Below are 19,683 nucleotides of genomic sequence, written 5' to 3'. Positions count from 1 at the left end.
GGTCCAGTGGCTAAAATTCCGTGCTCCCAGGGCAAGGGGCCCATGGTTCAATCCTTGGTCAGGGAACTAGATCCCACATGCTGCAACTAAAAAGATTCCCCTTGCTGCAAGGAAGATCTCACGTGCCGCAACTAAGACCCGATGCAGCCAAATCAATAAATACATTTTGTTTTTTAAAAAAAGAAAGGGACTTGAACTGTTGCGAGATGCCCCTCACTGTTAGCCATCCCCAGCTCTTCCTCCTGGGCACCTTGGCACCCCTCCCTGCAGAGGACACCCCCTGGGCACAGTGGCTGCTGGCATCTTTCCCACGCAGCCAGCTCCTATAAAGGCTCTCTGCTCCCCAGCTGCAGCAGCCTCACTGAGGGATAACACCGGCCCTCCTCCAGGTATTAACTGGCTTTTCCCCCTGCAATGTTTGTTTTAGGGATTACAGGCAGTGGAGGAGCCTGTAATTTCCAGATTCATCTGTTCCTTTCCTGGCAGCCAGCACTAGAGTTGTTATTTCTTTTCCCCAAGCCCCTGATAATACCGTTCCAGACACGTTGGTCTGATAGCATCATCCAACAGAAAAACTCTCCAGTGTTTCCTCTAAGACAGCGGACAGGCTCTCGCTGGCTTCATGTAAAGACTCTGGAGCTGAATGTTCTTGCCATCATTTTTCCCTCCTTCTGAGATATGCCTGGAGGTCCATGATCATTTTCTCCTTGTTTTCCGTTTCCTTTTTAAGGACTACAGTGACTCTCCCACCCCACCATTCATCTGGCACAGTCAAGAAATGGCTACTTCATGGTAGTACATTTCCAAAATAATGCTTTTCAAGCACTAAAATGTTAATGAAATACATTTTATTTATTTTTTATTGGGTATTCCTTGCTGTGCATGGACTTTTCTCCAGTTGCGGCGAGCAGCAGCTGCTGTCTAGCTGCGGTGCTCAGGCTTCTCATTGCGGTGGCTTCTCTTATTGGGGAGCATGGGCTCTCGAGCACTCAGGCGTCAGGAACTGCAGCACATGGGCTCAGTAGTTGTGGTGCAACCTGACTTAGCTGCTCTGTGGCAAGCGGAATTTTCCCAGACCAGGAATTGAACTCATGTCCCCTGGGTTGACAGGCAGATTCTTATCCACTGAGCCACCAGGGAAGTCCTGAAATACATTTTTAAAACAACTTTATTGACATAATTGACACATGATAAACTGCATATATTTAAGACATGTGATTTGATCCATTTTTGTTTGTTATTTTTGTTTTTCTTTTTTTATTCTGATGACTTGATCCACTTTGACATTTGTGAATACCCTGGAATCATCACCACAATCCGGGTAATGAACACATCTGTCACTCCCCAAAGTCTCCTCTGCCCCGCCCCTCTTCCCTCAGCCACCACTTTTGTCTGCTTTCCAAATACATATTTAATGCAGAGCTGTCTCACCCACTTCCCCACCTCAGTAAACAGTGTGATCGACGTGATGGTTCCTCTCCTCAATTCAGCATTATCATTAACGTTCTTGAGAGCCGTGTCCTCAGATGTTGGGGAGATACATAAGATTGTTTGCTCTGCACACTAAATGGCCCCATTGTTGCCCTTCCCTGCCAGGTGGTTTGGGGTTTGGGAGTTTTCTCTCTTGCTGCCAGCTGTCTCGGTGCAGTTCCTGGTACACAGCCCATGCCGCCCGGAACCCTGGCTCACTGACACTCTCCCGAGTCACTCCCACTCCTCACTCTGAACCGGTGGTTCTCAGCCAGGAGCAGTTTTGTACCCCGCTAAGGAGACATTTGACAATGTCTCAAGACATTTTTTGGAGAAGGAAATGGCAACCCTCTCCAGTATTCTTGCCTGGAGAATTCCATGGATAGAGGAGGCTGGCTGGCTCCATAGGGGACAGTTAAGTCCATGGGGTCACAAAGAGTGGGACATGACTGAGCGACTATACACACAGGAGACATTTTTGATTGTCATGTTGCAGGAAGGGGGGCCCGTTCCAGGACCTGAGAGAGGGTTCCTGTCTAACACTCGGAAATGAATTGTCCAAGGAGACACACGAGCTGACAAAGCAAGAGGCTATATTGGGAAGAGGTGGCCAGGTGGAGAGCAGGAGGGTGAGGGAAGCCAGGGGAACTGCTCTGCCGCGTGGCTCACAGTCTCAGGTTTTATGGTGATGGGGTTAGTTTCTGGGTTGTCTCCGGCCAGTCACTGACTCAGGGTCCTTCCTGGTCGCACATGCTTTGCTCAGCCAAGATGGATGCCAGCGAGGAGGATTCTGGGAGACGGAAGGACGTGTGGCATCTCCTTTGGCCCTTTCCCGAACTCTTCTTGGTGGTGGTGGCTTATTAGTTCTGTGTTCCTTAGTAGGCCCTCCTGTTGTAAAATAACTCAGGCAAATGGTTACTATGGTGCCTGGCCAGGGTGGGCGTCTCAGTTGGTGTGCTTCCCCTGACAATAATGGGGGTGGGGGTGCTACTGGCCCCTAGTGTTCAGAGACCAGGGATGTTGCTAAACCATCCTAGCATGCACAGGACAGTTTCCCAAATAAGAATAATCTGGCTCAAGATGTCAAATCCTGTCCCGATAATAGAACTGATAGGAAAATTCAACAAGAAGTCATGTTAACTGTTTTTACATTGTGGTATCAAGAGAGAGAAGGAAGAGCAGAGCTTTTTGGAACTGCAAGGCCAGAGGGATGGCAAAGCTTCAGGAAGCTCCTGGTGCAGTATCCTTCTATCTTGCCCGGGGGTAGTCTCTGGCTTCCTAAGGACAAGTCCTAAGGGGCTCAGCTTGAGGTCCCAGGGCTTAGCATTCAGACTGCACCCAAAGCACCTATTTGTTGCCCAATTGTGGGCAGCACTGGCTGGGCAGTGAGGGCAAAGCAGAGACACAGAGCCGGCAGAAGGGAACCCTTAAGCTGAGCAGTGACTTGGGGATGCGGCAGAACCTGCAGGTAAAAGGTAAGTGTGGACCTAGCCTAATAATTAGGAATAGGAGAAGGGCCGGTCGAGCTGCGATCCTGTCCCAGCGTGACCAGATACATCACCACCACATCACTCCTCGCTCCTCCCCCCACCCACACAGACACCCAGTTTGCCTGTCGTATAAAGGAGGTTTTCCCAAAGCCGTTTAGCTAGAACTGGAAGGACCCTGCCCTGTGACGGGACAGGAGGAGCCTGACTGTTGTCTCAGCAGCACTCAGGATGGACCCCAGGTGTTCTGGAGCTAGTTGGTGAAGTATGGGCATGCTTTATTCAGTTTTGCATGACTTAAATATTTTAATTATCTTATTCTAAAAGCTATTGCAGAAATTTCTGAGCGTGCAGGTAAGCAAAAAGAAAACAACAGAAAGCTTTCAAATCCCGCTCTTTTAGGGAAAACCCCAATTAAATGCTGTTGTCTGCTCTTCCATGCACGTGTGGATGTAGTGGGTATTGATGGAGGTGGTGGACTTCCCTGTCCATCCAGTGGTTAAGACTCTGAGCTTCCACTGCAGGGGGTAAGGGTTCCATCCCTGGTTGGGGAACTAAGATCCTGGATGCTTTGTTGGATCCTGAAGGATGTTTGAAGTGTCTGAGAGAGGGAGGAAGAGATTTTGAGAGGAAGGGACACCCCAGAGCATTCCAAGCAGACAACGGGAGTGCCTGAGGTAAGGGTGAATGGGTGGATTTTATCATAGGACACCAGTTGCTCTTGGAGGTCTCCCCAGATTGCTTAGTTGTGTCTGGCTCTTTGTGACCCCCAAGGACTGTAGCCCACCAGGCTTCTCTGTCCATGGGATTCTCTAGGCAAGAATACTGTAGTGGGTAACCATTCCCTTCTCCAGGGGATCCTTCTGACCCAGGGATCAAACTCTGGTCTTTTGCATTGCAGGCAGATTCTTTACTGTCTGAGCCACCTGGCTGTATATATGTACTCAGTCATGTCCAACTCGTTGTGACTGTGTGGGCTATAGCTTTCCAGGCTCCTCTGTCCATGGGATTCTCCAGGCAAGAATACTGGAGTGGGTTGCCATACCCTTCTCCAGGGGATCTTCCTGGCCAAGGGATCGAACCCACATCTCCTGTGTCTCCTGCATTTCAGGCAGATTCTTTACCCACTGAGCCACCTGGGAAGTCAAGCCACCTGGCTGGTTAGCCTCAAATCCAGGGATAAAGAAAGGCCTGGTTGGACCCTTCTTCCTGCCCCCTGCTAGGAAGGTGGGAACTGCTCACAGCCCGTTCCTCCCTCAGCCCTTACCCACTAGGCCCTGCTCAACCCCACAGGTTGTCCCCATCAACCCCCACTGTCAGGCTTCTGTCACTTGGTGTCTCTGTCCTAATAACTGCTGTGTAAAACTGATAACTCTTGTCCAGAGGCCCGTGAGCTTACTGAGGCCCCATGTCAGGGGACCTGGGCAGGCAGTTTAGCTCCTTCAGGCCTTAAGCCTCAGATAAATTCTTGGGAGTGATAAAGAGAACAAAACCTGCCTTTAGGACTTGCTCCAGGAGATAAAGGAAGAAGCTAACTAGCAGTCACCAGCTGTGCAAGGCGGGATTCTCTCCACAGGGTTTTTCTCACGGGGAGTGGCTTCTTTTTTTTTTTTTGGGCCTGGCCGAGCAGCTTGCAGGACATCTTAAGTTCCCTGACCAGGGATCGAACCTGAGTCCCCTGCAGTGGAAGCACAGGGAAGTCCCTCCACATTCTTTTTTAACAACCAAGTTACTGTAAAATACAACCCTAAAATAGTGAGTGAGACTAAGGTGGGGATGCCCTGGGACAGGCTCTCAGTCTTCTCCTCCCCTCAGAGATGCCCCTCTGAACAACAGTTTAAAGAATCCTCCTTATCCCACAGGCAGCACTGGAGGCATAGGCTGGTGGGAGAAACTGGGGCGTCAGGGCCCCTTCCTCCTCCCCAGCCCCACTGCAGCTTCCCTGGGCCAGCCTCCAGGACGGGTGGGGCACCGAGAGGCAGACAGCCCTGCTTTCTTTCCGGGCTGACTTTTCTTGTAGGCCAGGGGACAAGTGGGAAGGGCACAGAGGGACTCAGAGGCTAGGCGGGGCCAGCCCAGTCCCTGTTTCCCCTCAACAGGGTTCTCTTGCTCACAGACTTAGGAAGAACCGTGACTCACTTCCTGCCTAGGTCTGACTGCAGAAGCATTGTTTTCCCAAGTGTAGCTGGGGCTACCCCAGGGTGGCCCCAAGGAGTCTGCTCCCTGGGGATCATGGTGGGGAGAGCAGTTCCCATTCAGAAAGAGGGCCAACCCGACTCACCTCCCCGCTCAAATTTCAGGGCCCCACATTCTTCCCCGAGTTTCTAGGTTTTGTGCTGTTCATGTAGGCACCCAAATCGTATGTTATCTCACTGGTTCAATATTATCTCCATTTTACAGAGGGGTAAATTGAGGCTCCGAGAATTAAGGTCTTGTCACTGCTGTTCAGTTGCTAAGCCAACTCTTTTCAGTCCCATGGACCGCAGCATGCCACGCTCCTCTGAACTACATTATCTCCGGTTGAGTAAAAGTGTCACGTGCTCAGTCGCATCTGACTGTTTGCGACCCGTGGACTATAGCCCACCAGGCTCCTTTGTCCATGGAGTTTCCCAGGCAAGAATACTGGAGTAGGTTGCCATTTCCTATTCTGTCTCCCTACTATCTCCCAGAGTTTGCTCAAATCATTGTCTAAGGTTGGCACAGTTTAAAATAGTGCCGTTGCGACTTGAACTCAGGTTTGGGGGTTGACTGTCACCTAGTGAGTTACTTTACAAATGCTACTAACTTCTCTGGGCCTCAGTTTCCTCCTGTGTAAAGCGCAGATAGTGAAACATGAAAGCTGCCTAAAGGAAAACTATATCCACCTTGCAGAATCCATGGTAAGCATGGAGCAAGTTAACACATGGGAAAGAGCTCAGAACATTCTGATCCGTTTTCCTCATCATCCCCAAACCTGTACTGAAGAGATCACAGGATAACACTGTTCTGCCAGGTTATCTCAAAGCGGGCAGGAAGGGATGGGCAGGGACTGCTCTGTGACCTTAAAATAACCCAGCCTGTGGAGCTCTTGGCTACACTTCCCCTCTTTTCTTTCTCAGCTCAAGCAGTGATGGTCTCAGCCAAGTGGCACAGACGTTTTCTAGGGCAGGGACCCAGGGAGAGAGAGGAGCTGGTTGGTATACTGCAAGGAGCTCAGATTCAGGCTCTGCCAAAGCTCCAGATCTCTTCTGGGATCTGAGGCCTGTTAGTTGTAGGATCTTCAGCAAATTATCTAAACCTTGTGTGCCTCAGTTTTCTTATCTGTAAAATGGGATTAATAATGTCAGCCTGAAAGGATTAAGCAGATTAAATAATGTACATAAGAAGGAGATAATATAAAGTGATTGACCTGGTTCCTGGCAGGCAGTTGGAGTTGGGGAAAAAAAAAAAGTTTAAAAAAATTAAAAGGGGATGGGCTAGCTGTTCTGCTCATCCACCTGTCTATATAAATGCAAATAAAGTAGTGAGTCTTCTAACTGTAGGCCACGAGGAAGTTTGCCCAGACGCGGTGAAGACCGACCTCAAGGGGGGTACTCCAGGTGCGTCATCCCAGGGCACTTAACCCGGTCGTGCCCAAACTCGTGGCTTAGGAGTGGGGAAGTGGCTGGGGGTGGGGAAGAAGCCCAACTCCCTCAGAATCCGGCCGAGACTGGGCTCAGAGTGACTCCTCGAGTCCTTCCCAACCCTTGCCCGGGGTGCCGAGTTCAGGTCTCCCCGGCCGCCGGCCCGGGGAGCTCGCGGGGCTAACACCCGAGCCTGGGGGGCGGGGGCGCTGGCAGTGGGGCCTGGGGGACCCGCCGAGCGGCTGCGAGGGCTCTGGGATCGCCGGCCCCACTTCCTACCTCTGCCCCGAGCTGGAGCCGGAGGCGGCAGACGCCCCGGAAGGCCTCGGGGCCCCGGCGCTCCTGCTTGGAACGCGGGCCCGGGCCCGGGCGGCACGGGCGGCGCGGCGGGCCGGGCCGGCGGGGCGGCGGCGGCGGCGGCCGGGAGCGCGGAGGTGGCGCCGCGAGGGGGAGGGGCGCGGCGGCGGAGGAGGAGGAGCCCGGGCCGCCGCAGCCGCTGACAGCGGCCCGAGTAAACAAGCCGCGCCGCCGCGGCCCGGCCGCTGCCCCCGCCCGCGCCGGAGCCGGAGCCGAGGCCGAGCCCTGCCCTGGTCGCCGGCCCGGCCGAGGCCGCGCCGCCGCGCCTCCCCGCCTCTGCGCGGTGACGCTGCTGCCGGGCGCGGGGACCGCGCCGAGCCCAGGCCCCCCGGAGCCGGGCTCTCCGCTCGGCCGAGGGGCGCCTGAGCCGCCCCGGCGCTCGCCTGGAAAAGTTTCCCCGCCCGGGCTCCCTAGGGTAAGCAGCGAGGGCGCCGGGCCCCGGGGGGAGGCAGCGCGCCGGGAGCCGGGCCCGACGAGACTGGGCCGCTCTGCCGGAGGAGCGGGCTCCGCGGCCCGAGCGCCCAGGCCGGAGAAGGGTCGGGGTCGCTGGCGCGGAGGCAGCCCGGGCCCCGATGCCCGCCCGGCTTTCGGAACTGGCCCGCGGGCCGGCGCGGAGGGTGGAGCCGCGGGGAGCAGGAAGGGCATCCCGCAGCCCACCTGAGCGCGCTGGGCCCCCGCGGCTGCCGGTGCTCTTCCGCCTGGGGCGGGGGCGAGCCCTCTGACCCCAGGAAGCGCCCGCGGGGGCCGTCGCCGGGGGCGGGATGGGGAGGGGATTCCAGAGGCGCCGGGTGCTCCCGCCTCCCCGCCGTCCTTGGGGGCAGCCGCCGCCGGCTCGCCCACTCCGTGGCTGGGGAGGGCCTGCGCTCCACTCCTGGCTGGGGAGGGGCGGAGCGGCTGCTCGGGGCGAAGGGGATTATTCACCGCCGGGGCCTCGTCCCCGCCCGCACACCTGGGCGGCGAGACACTCAGGTGCGGGGTCTGCGGGCGCGGGGAGGCTGGCTCCCGCGAAGGCCTGGCCGAAGCCCCTGCTGCCCCCGTGGGGTGGCCTGCGTGCCAGACAGGTCTTAACAGCAGTCGGTTGTCAGGTCAGTGCCTCCTTCCCGCCGTCCGCTCACCCCTTACCCCTGGGATACAGACCCTCCTCCACAGGAGGGTGTCGAAATTCTTTTTGCCTCGGGAAATGGGAGGGAAACCCAGGTGATGTGGCCTAGTGAGGGCTGGGCAGCCGCTGGCCAGGTGTGGAGACAGCCGAGGAGAGGAGCCAAGCTTGACTCCTGTTCTAGAGCCGCCCAAGTTTTACGATGTCCTATATTGGGCTTCCACATAATATTTGATTTTTTTTTTTAAAGAAGATTCTGTGGCTTTCAAAAAAAGTTTGAAACCTCTGGTCTAGCAGTTTTTACCACCTAGGAAAACTGAGGCCCAGACAGAGAGAGGAAGTGACCTAAGATCACACAGCAAATGAGTAGTTGAGCAAAGGCTGGGATTCAGAATTTCAGCGGAGCCATCAGTGCCTGCTACAGGAGCTGGTTTGGTGTCTCTGCTGGAAAGAAAGAACCAGTTTTCCCAGGCAGCCCTAACCACGCCAGACCCCCTGATGCCTGGGAAACAGCAGCTGGACCTGGGTGAGGTTCAGTTCGGATGCCTTGGAGAGGCTGGCTGCGTCGGGAGCTTCCTGGGGCGGGAGAAGAGAACACAGCCAGGAAGAGCACCCACAGGTCTCTCTGTGGCCAAGTCTGGAGTGGAGCCCCATAGAGGGTTTCACAGGAGGCTGGAAATATGGCAAGCCTACCAGTTTGAGCTGAACAGGGACTCAGAGGGTGAGTCAGAGTCTAGGATGGGGGTGGGGAAAAGAAGCCCATTCATTTATTGTTCTTAGCGCCTGTTCTTTGAGGTGGGGGCCATCCTCCCTGCTTCCGGGATGCTGAGGCAGGGCTGTTTGGGGCTTCAAGCTCTGTGGAAGCCATATCCATGGCTCAGCGTGTCTGGGGATGCTGAGCAGACGGAGGCCAGTCCTTTCTTGGAGGATTATTTGGTTGTGCCTGAAGCCCGCTTCCTTTTCGGGTCCTGCAAGGTAATTAAATAATCACCTTTATCAACAAGCAGCTGTGGCTCCACCCACAATATGCCAGAACTTGGGCTAGACCCAGATGAATCCGGTCTTGATGTGTATATGGGGGGGATCCAATGTGGCTCATAGCACTGGGGTCAGGAGGTGGCTTTGCTTGACATCTGAACCCAAGAGGCAGCTCTTGTGTCAGGAAGGGGAGATGAGAACTTGTTTCTATAAGGCCCTGCCCCTAAGGCTCTACATCCTCTGTTAAGTGAGGGCACAGGGCCCCTTCAACGCCCCCCACCCCCAACCCTCACCCTCACCAAGGGCTGCCCAGCCTTTGCTCAGACCGGCTCTCTGGAACTTGGTCGCCCAAGGCATCATGGGGCAGTGGCTTCCCGGCCCGTCCGGGAACCCTATGGACTCTGCCCATCGGGGGTGAGGAGGAGCTGCGTCGTGGATGCCTCCTGCCATCAGCTGTCAGGTTATTTTGGTATAAACTGAAAATACTCCAGGAATTATGAGCTGAAGCTCTCCAGCCTGCAGGGTGGGAGTGCAGGAGGAGCGGGCAGGGAGGCTGGGGGTGCTAAGGGCAGCCCTGGGCAAAGTGAGTTTTCCCAGTGCTGAGCCTTCTGGTCCACCTCCCCAGGGCCTGGATGGGCCAGGGAGCTTCGCTTTGCCATCCAGCAGAGTGACGTCCTGTGGGGCCGGGCCCCAGGAGGGGTGGGGGCATCCGGGGCCGTGTGGGCAGTCTCAACAAGCTTGGCATTGAGGTGGGACACCTCCAGGACCTTCCCCAGCTTCTCTCCACCCCAGGGTCTAGGCTTCTGGCTAGCCAGGGGCCCTATGTGGGGACAGTTATGTGGCCCCAGGCAGAGCGGTCCCTCTCTCTGTTTGCTGAAGGAGGAAAAACAACACGCGGACTATTGATTCAGCCTCACCTTAGTGCTCCTGGCTCAGCAGCCAGTGTTTGCCCTGGCTGCCTGGGCTCAGATGATGCAAGGTTGGTGGGCGTGGAGCCACCAAAGGGGGCTGCTGGAGGCCTCCAGGCCAGGGCTGGGTGGCCCTGTCGTCTCCCAGGAAACTGTGTAAAAAGAGAGCCTGGGTCCCCTGACTTTGCTGATGGCCTGGGCCATAGAGGGAGGGTGAAGCCACTGTGATCCCCCTTTCCCTTCCCTGCTCAGCCCCCGGAGCCCATACCCCATCTTAGGTGGCCCCCCTCTTTCTTGCCAGAGGCTATGGGTCTTTGCAGGTAACTCCCCACGGCTGGGTCTGAACCAGGAAGCCCTAGTGAGCTGTGTAGATGCCGCCCATTAAAAAACTTTAAAAGTCAACATTTTATCCTTTTACAAAATATACCTGAGTCATTTGGAAAATATACAGCGACATGAAGAAGAAAATAACTGTTACTCGTAATTATCACCGTCTTGAGAAAACCATTGTCAGCATGTGTCCTTCCAGATTATGTCCTGTGGTTTTATATAAATATACGTGTATGTGTATAAATAGTTTCTTTCAAAACAAAAGCAGGATTGTGGGTACCTGCTGCTTTATACCCCACCTTTTGGACTTAGATTCTGGGAAGCATTTATTCAGTTGTTGCTTCTGGTTTGGAGTGACTCGAGCCTTGATCCTCTTCTTCCCACTTCCGTATTCCTGCGTGTGGAAGGGGTCCATCTCTCCATCTATCTGGCTGGCCTTGGGGGGCCAGGTTTTCACCCCTCACCCCCCAGAGGCCCTTTCAGGCCTGGAGTGAACTGAGGGGTGGAAGGCAGCTTTAGTGCGCGTCCGGGGAAGGGACTGACCCTCCACCTTTCCCACCCTTGTTCCCCTCAGAGCCGGCAGCCTGCCTCCTTCCTGCACAGCCCTGCCCGTCTCGGCCCCATGCCCCCACCAGTCAGCCCCGGGCCACAGGCAGTGAGCAGGTACGCCGGAGCCCAGGCCCTGTGACCAGGCCAAGGAGACGGGGGCTCCGGGGTCCCGGCCACCTGTCCCCCCCCATGGAGCTGAGGCCCTGGTTGTTCTGGGTGGTAGCAATAGCGGGAGCCTTGGTTCTGCTGGTGGCCGATGCCCGCGGAGAGAAGATCTTCACCAACACCTGGGCCGTGCACATTCCTGGAGGCCCAGCCGTCGCTGACCGCGTGGCACGCAAGCATGGCTTCCTCAACCTGGGCCAGGTAGGTGTTGCTCCCTCTGGCTGGCCTCTGCGCAGGACATCACCTGGGAGTGGGGCCTGTGGGGGCAGGCGTTCTGGCACCTGCCGTGGAAGAGAGCCGAGGCTCGTCCTGCCCTTGGGCTTCTAGCTTAGGTTGCTCAGTGGACTGGTGTGTCCCTGGAGGTGGTGGTGGGTGAGGCCCCCTCAGCCCCCTGTACCTTCTTGCTGGGTCCTGGGCAGGGAGCAGATGCCCACCACCCAGCCTGCCATCCTGAGCCTCCCCTTGCAACTGGTTATCCGTCCCCGCCCCTCGCCTCCCCGGGGACTGACAGATGGAAAGCCCAGCTCAGTCTCCCTGCGTTGTTACAGATCTTCGGTGACTATTACCACTTCTGGCATCGGGCGGTGACAAAGCGGTCCCTGTCTCCTCACCTCCCGCGGCACAACCGGCTGCAGCGGGAACCTCAAGTGAGTGCAGCCCCAGCCCCTCCCACTGCCAGCCTTCTTCTTCTGTTCTCCAGAGGCCCGCTCTCCTTCCCTCGCCCTCCTCCCACACCGTCTTCCCCTCACGACCTCACAGGTTAAGTGGCTGGAGCAGCAGGTGGCAAAGCGACGGGCCAAACGGGACATATACCAGGAGCCCACGGACCCCAAGTTTCCCCAGCAGTGGTACCTGGTACGTGGCCTCCCTGGCTGCCTCCATCCGTCCATCTATCCACTCAGGGGTCCCATGAGCAGGCAAGGCTGACTCTGAGGCCTCCTGTCAGTCTTCTTCTGTCTTTTTCTTGCCCATCCTGCTAAGCCTTGGGGAGTGCCCTCCCAGAGTTCTTGATAATTCCATGGAGCCCAGTGGTGGCATCTCAGGAGCAGGGGCGGGTGAAGAAGGGGCTTGTGGAGCGGCAAAGGGACCTTACCTAGCAACCAACCTCGTCTTCTAAGCACTGGGTAATGGGGATGGGTGTCTCTGCAGTCTGGTGTCACCCAGCGGGACCTGAATGTGAAGGAGGCCTGGGCCCAGGGCTACACGGGGCGCGGCATTGTGGTCTCCATCCTGGATGACGGCATCGAGAAGAACCACCCTGACTTGGCAGGCAATTATGTGAGGAGCCGGGGAGGGGAGTCCAGGGATGGTCCTGCTCTGCTGGAGTGTCCAGGCTGACCCTATGATGGCCACCTCCCTTCCAGGATCCTGGGGCCAGCTTCGATGTCAATGATCAGGACCCTGACCCCCAGCCCCGGTACACGCAGATGAATGACAACAGGTAAGAACTGGTCCCTGGCCTCTGTCTCCCTTCTCATTTCCACCAAGGAAGCAGACGAGCCCTGTCTGAGAGGCTGAAGTCTTTTCCACAGTCCTGGTCTAGCTGGGGCGCTGAGGGAGGGTCTGGTTAGAGTAGAGAGTGTCTGTGTGTGTGTGTGTGAGGGGTGTGTGTCTGTGCATAGACATGGGACAGCAGGCTAAGGTGGAGGGGCGTGTGGCCCCTCCTGCTCTTCAGGCTGCCCCTGCCATGCTCTGTCCACTGCTAACGCTGTGCTCTTGACCCCGGCAGGCATGGCACACGGTGTGCAGGAGAGGTGGCTGCGGTGGCCAACAATGGTGTCTGTGGTGTAGGCGTGGCCTACAATGCTCGCATTGGAGGTGGGTGTGGGCCTTGGCCACCCTGTCTTCAGGACCACCCTTTCTGGTGGGATTCTTCTGTATTCACTTCCCATCCAACCAGTGTCCCTCACTTTCCTGCCATGCATCCTTCTGACCACATGGCTCCTCTATAGAGGGTTCTTAGCAACTCAGAGGGGCTTCCCAGATGGCTCAGCGGGTAAAGAATCTGCCTGCTAATGCAGAAGATGTAGGAGACTCGGGTTCGATCCCTGGGTGGGGAAGACCACTCCCCCCCAACCCCGGACAGAGGAGGGCATGGCAAGCCACTCCAGTATTCTCGCCTGGAGAATCCCATGGACAGAGGAGCCTGGGAGGGCCACAGGGCCGCAGAGAGTTGCAGCTCAAAGAGCTGAATGCATCGCCTTCTGCTGGCGGCCCTGTGCTGCAGGGCGGGAGGAGTGTTTGTTTGTTCTTAATATCTATTTGACTGCTTCAGGTCTTAGTTGTGGCACACAGGATGTTTCACTGCAGCACACAGACTCTAGTTGTGGTGTGCTGGCCCAGTAGGTGTGGCACGCCGGCTTAGTGTGCTGTGGCATGTGGGATCTTAGCTCCCCGACCGGGGATCGAACCCATGTCCCCTGCATTGCAAGGCGAGTTCTGAACCACTGGACCACCAGGGAAGTCCTGGGGGGATCGTCTCTTAGCAGGAATTGCCCTAAAACCTCATCTTCCACTCTGAAGGGCCTTGAGCTCCATGCTCCTTTGAGACCCCAGAGACTTGTCCTAGTCCAAAATGTGTGATTGAGGGCTGGAGAGATCTCCCCTTTCCCCTGGGTCTTGTTTTCAAAAGGCAGAGGCCACCCAAGAAGCCAGAGGCTCAGGGTTTCCTACCACCAGCCTCTGCCCTCCCCTTCTGGGTGCAGGGCTGGGTGTGCTCCTGGGGGTGCCCCTGACAGCTGGACCTACGCAGCCTCTCTTTCCCTGCCCCACTCCGTGGCCAGGGGTGCGCATGCTGGACGGCGAAGTGACAGACGCCGTGGAGGCACGCTCGCTGGGCCTGAACCCCAACCACATCCACATCTACAGTGCCAGCTGGGGCCCCGAGGACGACGGCAAGACCGTGGATGGGCCAGCCCACCTGGCTGAGGAGGCCTTCTTCCGGGGGGTCAGCCAGGTGAGGTGGGGGTCCTGTCCCAGCCCTGGAAACCAGGCCCAGCCTTAGGGGGCAAAGTAGGCACTGTCTTTGCCATGCTTTGTCTTTGTGTTTTTCTGTTTCTATTTATTTATTCTTCTGTTTAATTCATATAAAGCATGTTTATTAAAACGTTAAGGACAGAAAGGACAGGAAGAGAAAAGTGAATGCTAATTGCCCATAACTCCCACTCCAGTATTCTTGCCTGGAGAATCCCCATGGACAGAGACAGCCCATGGAGTCACACACAACGGAGTGACTAAGCATAGCACACAGCGTCGCTCTCCGGAGTCACCACTCTGAAGATTTTGTTAGTGGACTGGGTCTCTTTTTGTGTAAAAAGAGATGAGAGAGATCTACCAGGGGTCTCCTTGGGGGAAGGGGCTGGATAAAGAGTCGCTGGAGAAGGATGCTCCAGCCTTCCTAGTCTCAAGCAGCATCTTCCCACCAGGCCCCCCCCAACCCCCGCAAGTCCTGTTCTCGTGTGACCCCCAACCCGCTTTGTCCACAGGGCCGTGGGGGTCTGGGCTCCATCTTTGTCTGGGCCTCGGGGAACGGGGGCCGGGAACATGACAGCTGCAATTGCGACGGCTACACCAACAGCATCTACACGCTGTCCATCAGCAGCGCCACACAGTTCGGCAACGTGCCCTGGTACAGTGAGGCCTGCTCGTCCACACTGGCCACCACCTACAGCAGTGGCAACCAGAACGAGAAGCAGATCGTGAGTCTCTTCCCAGGAGGGGGCTGGGGAAATGGGGCTGCTCGCTTTCTGGCTCTGCCCAGGGCCACCTTTCTGACCCTATCTGCCTTCTACCCACACGTGGCTGGGTGGTGGTGGCGAAGGCATCATGGGATGGGAGCTAGGGGACCTCTCTAAGACTCTTGAGGGTCACGGAGCCATTGGTGAAGACTCTGATAAGACTCTCCCTAAAAACATGCATCACTCTCTTTTTTTGTTTGCTTTAACAATCTATTTGGGCTTCCCTGGTGGCTCAGACAGTAAAGAATCTGCCTGCAGTGCAGGAGACATGAGTTTGACCCCTGGGTCGAGAAGATCCCCTGGAGAAGGGAATGGCAACCCACTCCAGCACTCTGGCCTGGAGAATGCTATGGACAGAGGAGCCTGGCAGATACAGCCCATGGGGTTGCAAAAAGTTGGACACGACTGAGTGACTTGTGCTTTCCTTTCTGTATGTACTCTGGCTGTTCTAGGTCTTTGTTGCTGCTCCGGCTTGTCTCTTGTTGTGACGAGCGGGGACTACTTTCTAGTTGCAGTGGGAGGGCTTCTCATTTTGGTGGCTTCTCTGTGGCACGTGGGCTTTAGGGTGCTTGGGCTTCCGTAGTTTTAGCATGTGGGCTCAGTACTTGTGGCGCACGGGCTTGGTTGCTCCATGGCATGTGGGATCTTCTCGACCCAGAGATTGAACCCATGTCTCCTGTTTTGGCAGGGGGATTCTGCCACTCAGCCACCAGGGAAGCCCTGCATTGCTCTCAGTGATCTCCAATCTTTAGTTCAGCCCTCTTATTCTTTGGGAAACTGAGGCCCAGGAAGAACCAGGCATTGGCCTGTTGGCAGTGAGTTAGCAAGGCAGCAAATGGGAACGAGGCATCTTGACCCTCACTCCCCATGCCATTTATGGTGCTCAGGGCCTGTGGCCAGAGGGAGGGCAGCCAGGCGGCCCCTCTGGTGTCCTCCCCACATCACATGCCCAACGTCATCATCCTTCTGTAGGTGACCACTGACCTGCGGCAGAAGTGTACAGAGTCTCACACGGGCACCTCTGCGTCTGCCCCACTGGCAGCAGGCATCATTGCTCTCACCCTGGAGGCCAAGTAAGTGGTGGGGACCGAGGGGCGAGCCTGTCCCCACCAGCAGGGCAGCCCTCGGACTCCAGCCCGAGTCTCTCTGAAGAGACTGAGCCTTTCGGTCCCCCTTTGCAGTAAGAACCTCACCTGGCGGGACATGCAGCACTTGGTGGTCCGGACCTCAAAGCCAGCCCACCTCAACGCCAACGACTGGGCCACCAACGGTGTGGGCCGCAAAGGTGAGGGCGCCGTGCTCCTGGGCTGCATTGAGGGTCCTGGGGGGCTGCTCTGTGCCCCCCAGCTGACCCCGTCCCTCTTGCCCCACAGTGAGCCATTCGTATGGCTATGGGCTGTTGGATGCCGGTGCCATGGTGGCTCTGGCCCAGAATTGGACGACAGTGGCCCCTCAGCGGAAATGCATCATCGACATCCTCACTGAGCCCAAGTGAGGGCTGGACCCTGGCTGGGAGGAGGGGCAGGGTGGACCCAAGGGTTGCTGCGGTGCGGCCCCTCTCTGACAGCCCATCACGTGCTCCTTGCAGGGACATTGGGAAGCGGCTGGAGGTGCGGAAGACTGTGACCGCCTGCCTGGGGCAGCCCAGCCACATCACGCGGCTGGAGCACGCTCAGGCGCGGCTCACCCTGTCCTACAACCGCCGCGGTGACCTTGCCATCCACCTGGTCAGCCCCATGGGCACCCGCTCCACCCTGCTGGCCGCCAGGTACTTGCCCTCTTTGCCGCCCAGCCTGTCCTGTCCCTTGGGTCCATGCACATTCACTCATTGACTCACACAGCCCCGATGGTCCACGAGTACTTATTTCTCCATGGGGTGAACGCTGACGTTTTTGGAAGGGATGGTTTATGTCCTATAGGATCGTCCCATATTGCAGGAATCCCTGAGTCTACCCATGACATGCCACATCTGTGTGCCCTCCCATGTGTAGTCTGCATGTAGTTTTCCCTTGCATGTTTCCAGAATGTTCCAGATGAGAACATGTGGCCTCCTGGGAAACAACCAGCAGGCATTTCCAGCCCAGCAGGGTTGGTGTGGCACCAGGGGAGGGTGTGTGGTCTGTGTGCTGTGGGCTTGGCACCCCCTGGCTAGGGTGCCCCAGAGGCTTCAGGCAGCCACGTGCACCTTCCTCCCCAGGCCACACGACTACTCTGCAGATGGGTTTAACGACTGGGCCTTCATGACGACCCATTCCTGGGACGAGGATCCCTCTGGCGAGTGGGTCTTAGAGATTGAAAACACCAGTGAAGCCAAAAACTATGGTATTGGGGGATGCTTGAGGGCTGGGGCTCCAGGAGAAGAACTGACAGGGTCTGGGGGTGGTGGGCACGCATGCTCCCAGTGCCTCCTGACCTCTGCCATGCCCCTCAATAGGAACGCTGACCAAGTTCACCCTCGTGCTTTATGGCACGGCCCCTGAAGGTTTGCCCACACCCCCCGAGAGCATCGGCTGTAAGACCCTCACTTCCAGCCAGGCCTGTGTGGGTGAGTGTGGGCGCTGTAGGGTGTTCGGGACCTGAGACTTGGGGGAATAGAGGGTGCCTGTCCTAAAGGAGGAAAGGGGGTGTGGAGGGACATCCTGGCGCCCTAGGTTGGGTTCTGGGGCTGGGAGCTCCTGGGGACAGCAGTGACTGTGTCCGGGGCTGCAGCTGCCCTGGCTGCCCCTGTCCTGGGGCTCAGGGCCCAGCAGCCTTGGCGGCCTGGCTGACGCCCACCTCCCCTCCCTTCCCGGCTGGGCAGTGTGCGAGGAAGGCTTCTCACTGCACCAGAAGAACTGCGTCCAGCACTGTCCCCCAGGCTTCGCTCCCCAAGTCCTGGACACACACTACAGCACAGAGAACGACGTGGAGATCGTCCGGGCCAGCGTCTGCACGCCCTGCCACACCTCGTGCGCCACGTGCCAGGGCCCCGCCCCCACAGACTGCCTCAGCTGCCCCAGCCACGCCTCCCTGGACCTCGTGGAGGGGACGTGCTCGCGCCAGAGCCAGAGCAGCCGCGAGTCGCACCAGCAGCAGCCGCCACTGCCGCCGCCCGTGGAGGTGGCATCGGAGCCGCGGCTGCGGGCGGACCTGCTGCCCTCGCACCTGCCCGAGGTGGTGGCCGGCCTCAGCTGCGCCTTCATTGTGCTTGTCTTTGTCACCGTCTTCCTGGTCCTGCAGCTGCGCTCGGGCTTCAGCTTCCGAGGGGTGAAAGTGTACACCATGGACCGTGGCCTCATCTCCTACAAGGGGCTACCCCCTGAAGCCTGGCAGGAGGAGTGCCCATCCGACTCGGAGGAGGACGAGGGCCGGGGCGAGAGGACCGCCTTTATCAAAGACCAGAGCGCCCTTTGATGAGCGCCTACTGCCCGCCCCTTTGAGCCCATCCCGTCCTTGGGCACTTTTTAATTCACCAAAGTATTTTTTTATCTTGGGACTGGGTTTGGACCCCAGCCGGGAGGCAAGAGGGGCAGAAACGGCTTCCCACCCTACCCTTGGGCCCCCTGGCGGCCTGAGGTGGGACCCCAGGGCCAGCTGGGGGTGGCGGGATTGGGGGAGAGCCTGTCCCCACCCGCAGCAGCCCTCCATGTGGAGAAAGGAATGAAACCTTTGGGCAGCTTTCCAAGGTCCAGGCCCCAGCCAGAGCGCTCGGTGAAGAGGGGCGGCCCTCCCCGGATTCCTGACCGGAGCTGCGGCCCCTGCCTCTCCCCGTCCCTCTAAAGCAATAATGGGCCCCATCCAGGCAGCAGGAGACTGGCGTAGGGGGTATCGGAAGGAGGCGGCCACCTCTCTAAGGGCTTCTGCGTCCAGACCCTGTTCTGCATTTCTGGTGAGCCTCAGGCAAAAGCAGTGAGCGAAGGAAGGGACCAAGGCAGGGCAGGCACTTCCGGGCATGCACGTGTGCCCACGTGCATTCGGCTCTTTGCCCACCTCCACTACAGCGGCCGGGCTGCCTGCCTAGCGAGGCTGGCCCGGCCCCAGGCTGGTGTGCTGACCACCCTCCCCTCTCCAGCACTCTCCCCTCCCGCCAGGGCCCAAGTCCCTGTTTTCTGAGCCCGGGGCTTTCTGGGCTGTTGGCACTCACAGCCCTGGAGCCCCTGGGTGGGTGGTGGGGAGGGACGGTGGCCCAGCCGGCCTCTCCCGCCTCCCACCCGATGCTGCTTTCCCCTGTGGGGATCTCAGGGGCTGTTTGAGGATATATTTTCACTTTGTGATTATTTCACTTTAGATGCTGATTTTTTTTTTTTTTGTATTTTTAACGGTGGTAGCAGCAGCTGGACCATCCACCCTCCCACACCCACTGTCCACCCTGCTGTTGCCCTCGGCTGTCCTGGGCCTGAGGTGTGGGGAGTGGGCTGCAGCTGAGCCCCGGATACTGATGAGGCATGCCAGGCCAAGTGGGCCCTAGGGAAGGTGGAAGGGGCAGGCTGTCGTCCATTTGAGATGGGGCTCGTCGTGCCAAGGGCTCATGGGTCACTGGTTCTCCAAGTGCCAGGGGTGGGCAGGCAGTGGCACCGAGCCCCCTCCAACACTGTGCCCTGGTGGAGAAAGCACTGACCTGTCCTGCCCGCCATGTCTCCCTCTTCTGACGTGCCTTTTGCACCCCTCCCATTAGGACAATCAGTCCCCTCCCATTTGGGAGTTCCCTTTTCTTTCTTTCTCCCTCAGCCCCTCCTGGCACCCAGCCACCTGCCCAGAGGTGCCCCCTCCTCTTCCCAGACCACCCCCCGCTCCCGTGGCCAGCCCAGCTGGTTTTGTAAGATACTGGGTTGGTGCACAGTGATTTTTTTTTTTCCTTGTAATTTAAACAGGCCCAGCATTGTTGGTTCTATTTAATGGACACGAGATAATGTTAGAAGTTTTAAAGTGATTAAACGTGCAGACTATGCAAACCAAACCTGGTCTCCAGTGTGTGATATTCTTCCTAGGACTGTGCGGCTGCATCCAGGATGGGGCGGGGAT

General features: G+C 57.4%; 2 protein-coding genes across 2 annotated transcripts in view; one reads left to right on the top strand and one right to left on the bottom strand.

The window, feature by feature from the left end:
- Positions 1–19,683, bottom strand: part of GDPGP1 (GDP-D-glucose phosphorylase 1) — a 198,690-nt gene that overhangs the window by 23,501 nt on the left and 155,506 nt on the right. The window lies entirely within an intron of this gene.
- FURIN (furin, paired basic amino acid cleaving enzyme) lies at positions 6,378–19,618 on the top strand. Its single transcript, XM_052659904.1, has 16 exons — positions 6,378–6,535; positions 10,806–11,146; positions 11,494–11,592; positions 11,705–11,800; positions 12,095–12,223; positions 12,310–12,386; positions 12,675–12,763; positions 13,729–13,901; positions 14,431–14,643; positions 15,655–15,755; positions 15,864–15,967; positions 16,056–16,173; positions 16,271–16,450; positions 16,880–17,004; positions 17,117–17,227; positions 17,483–19,618. The coding sequence occupies exons 2-16, from the start codon at positions 10,970–10,972 to the stop codon at positions 18,073–18,075; spliced, it is 2,385 nt and encodes a 794-aa protein (XP_052515864.1). The 5' UTR covers positions 6,378–6,535; positions 10,806–10,969; the 3' UTR covers positions 18,076–19,618.

The sequence above is a fragment of the Budorcas taxicolor genome, chromosome 21, assembly GCF_023091745.1.
Source record: "Budorcas taxicolor isolate Tak-1 chromosome 21, Takin1.1, whole genome shotgun sequence".
Taxonomy (NCBI): domain Eukaryota; kingdom Metazoa; phylum Chordata; class Mammalia; order Artiodactyla; family Bovidae; genus Budorcas; species Budorcas taxicolor.
The sequence above is the reverse complement of the archived record's forward strand: the minus strand, read 5'-3'. Positions and strand labels throughout refer to the sequence as shown.

Bases quoted from the DNA above. Each gene is read 5' to 3' on its own strand.
- FURIN (XM_052659904.1), top strand. From the start codon at position 10,970: ATGGAGCTGAGGCCCTGGTTGTTCTGGGTGGTAGCAATAGCGGGAGCC. The intron at 11,801-12,094 runs GTACGTGGCCTC...GTGTCTCTGCAG, and splicing joins TTCCCCAGCAGTGGTACCTG to TCTGGTGTCACCCAGCGGGA. The intron at 17,005-17,116 runs GTATTGGGGGAT...GCCCCTCAATAG, and splicing joins CAGTGAAGCCAAAAACTATG to GAACGCTGACCAAGTTCACC.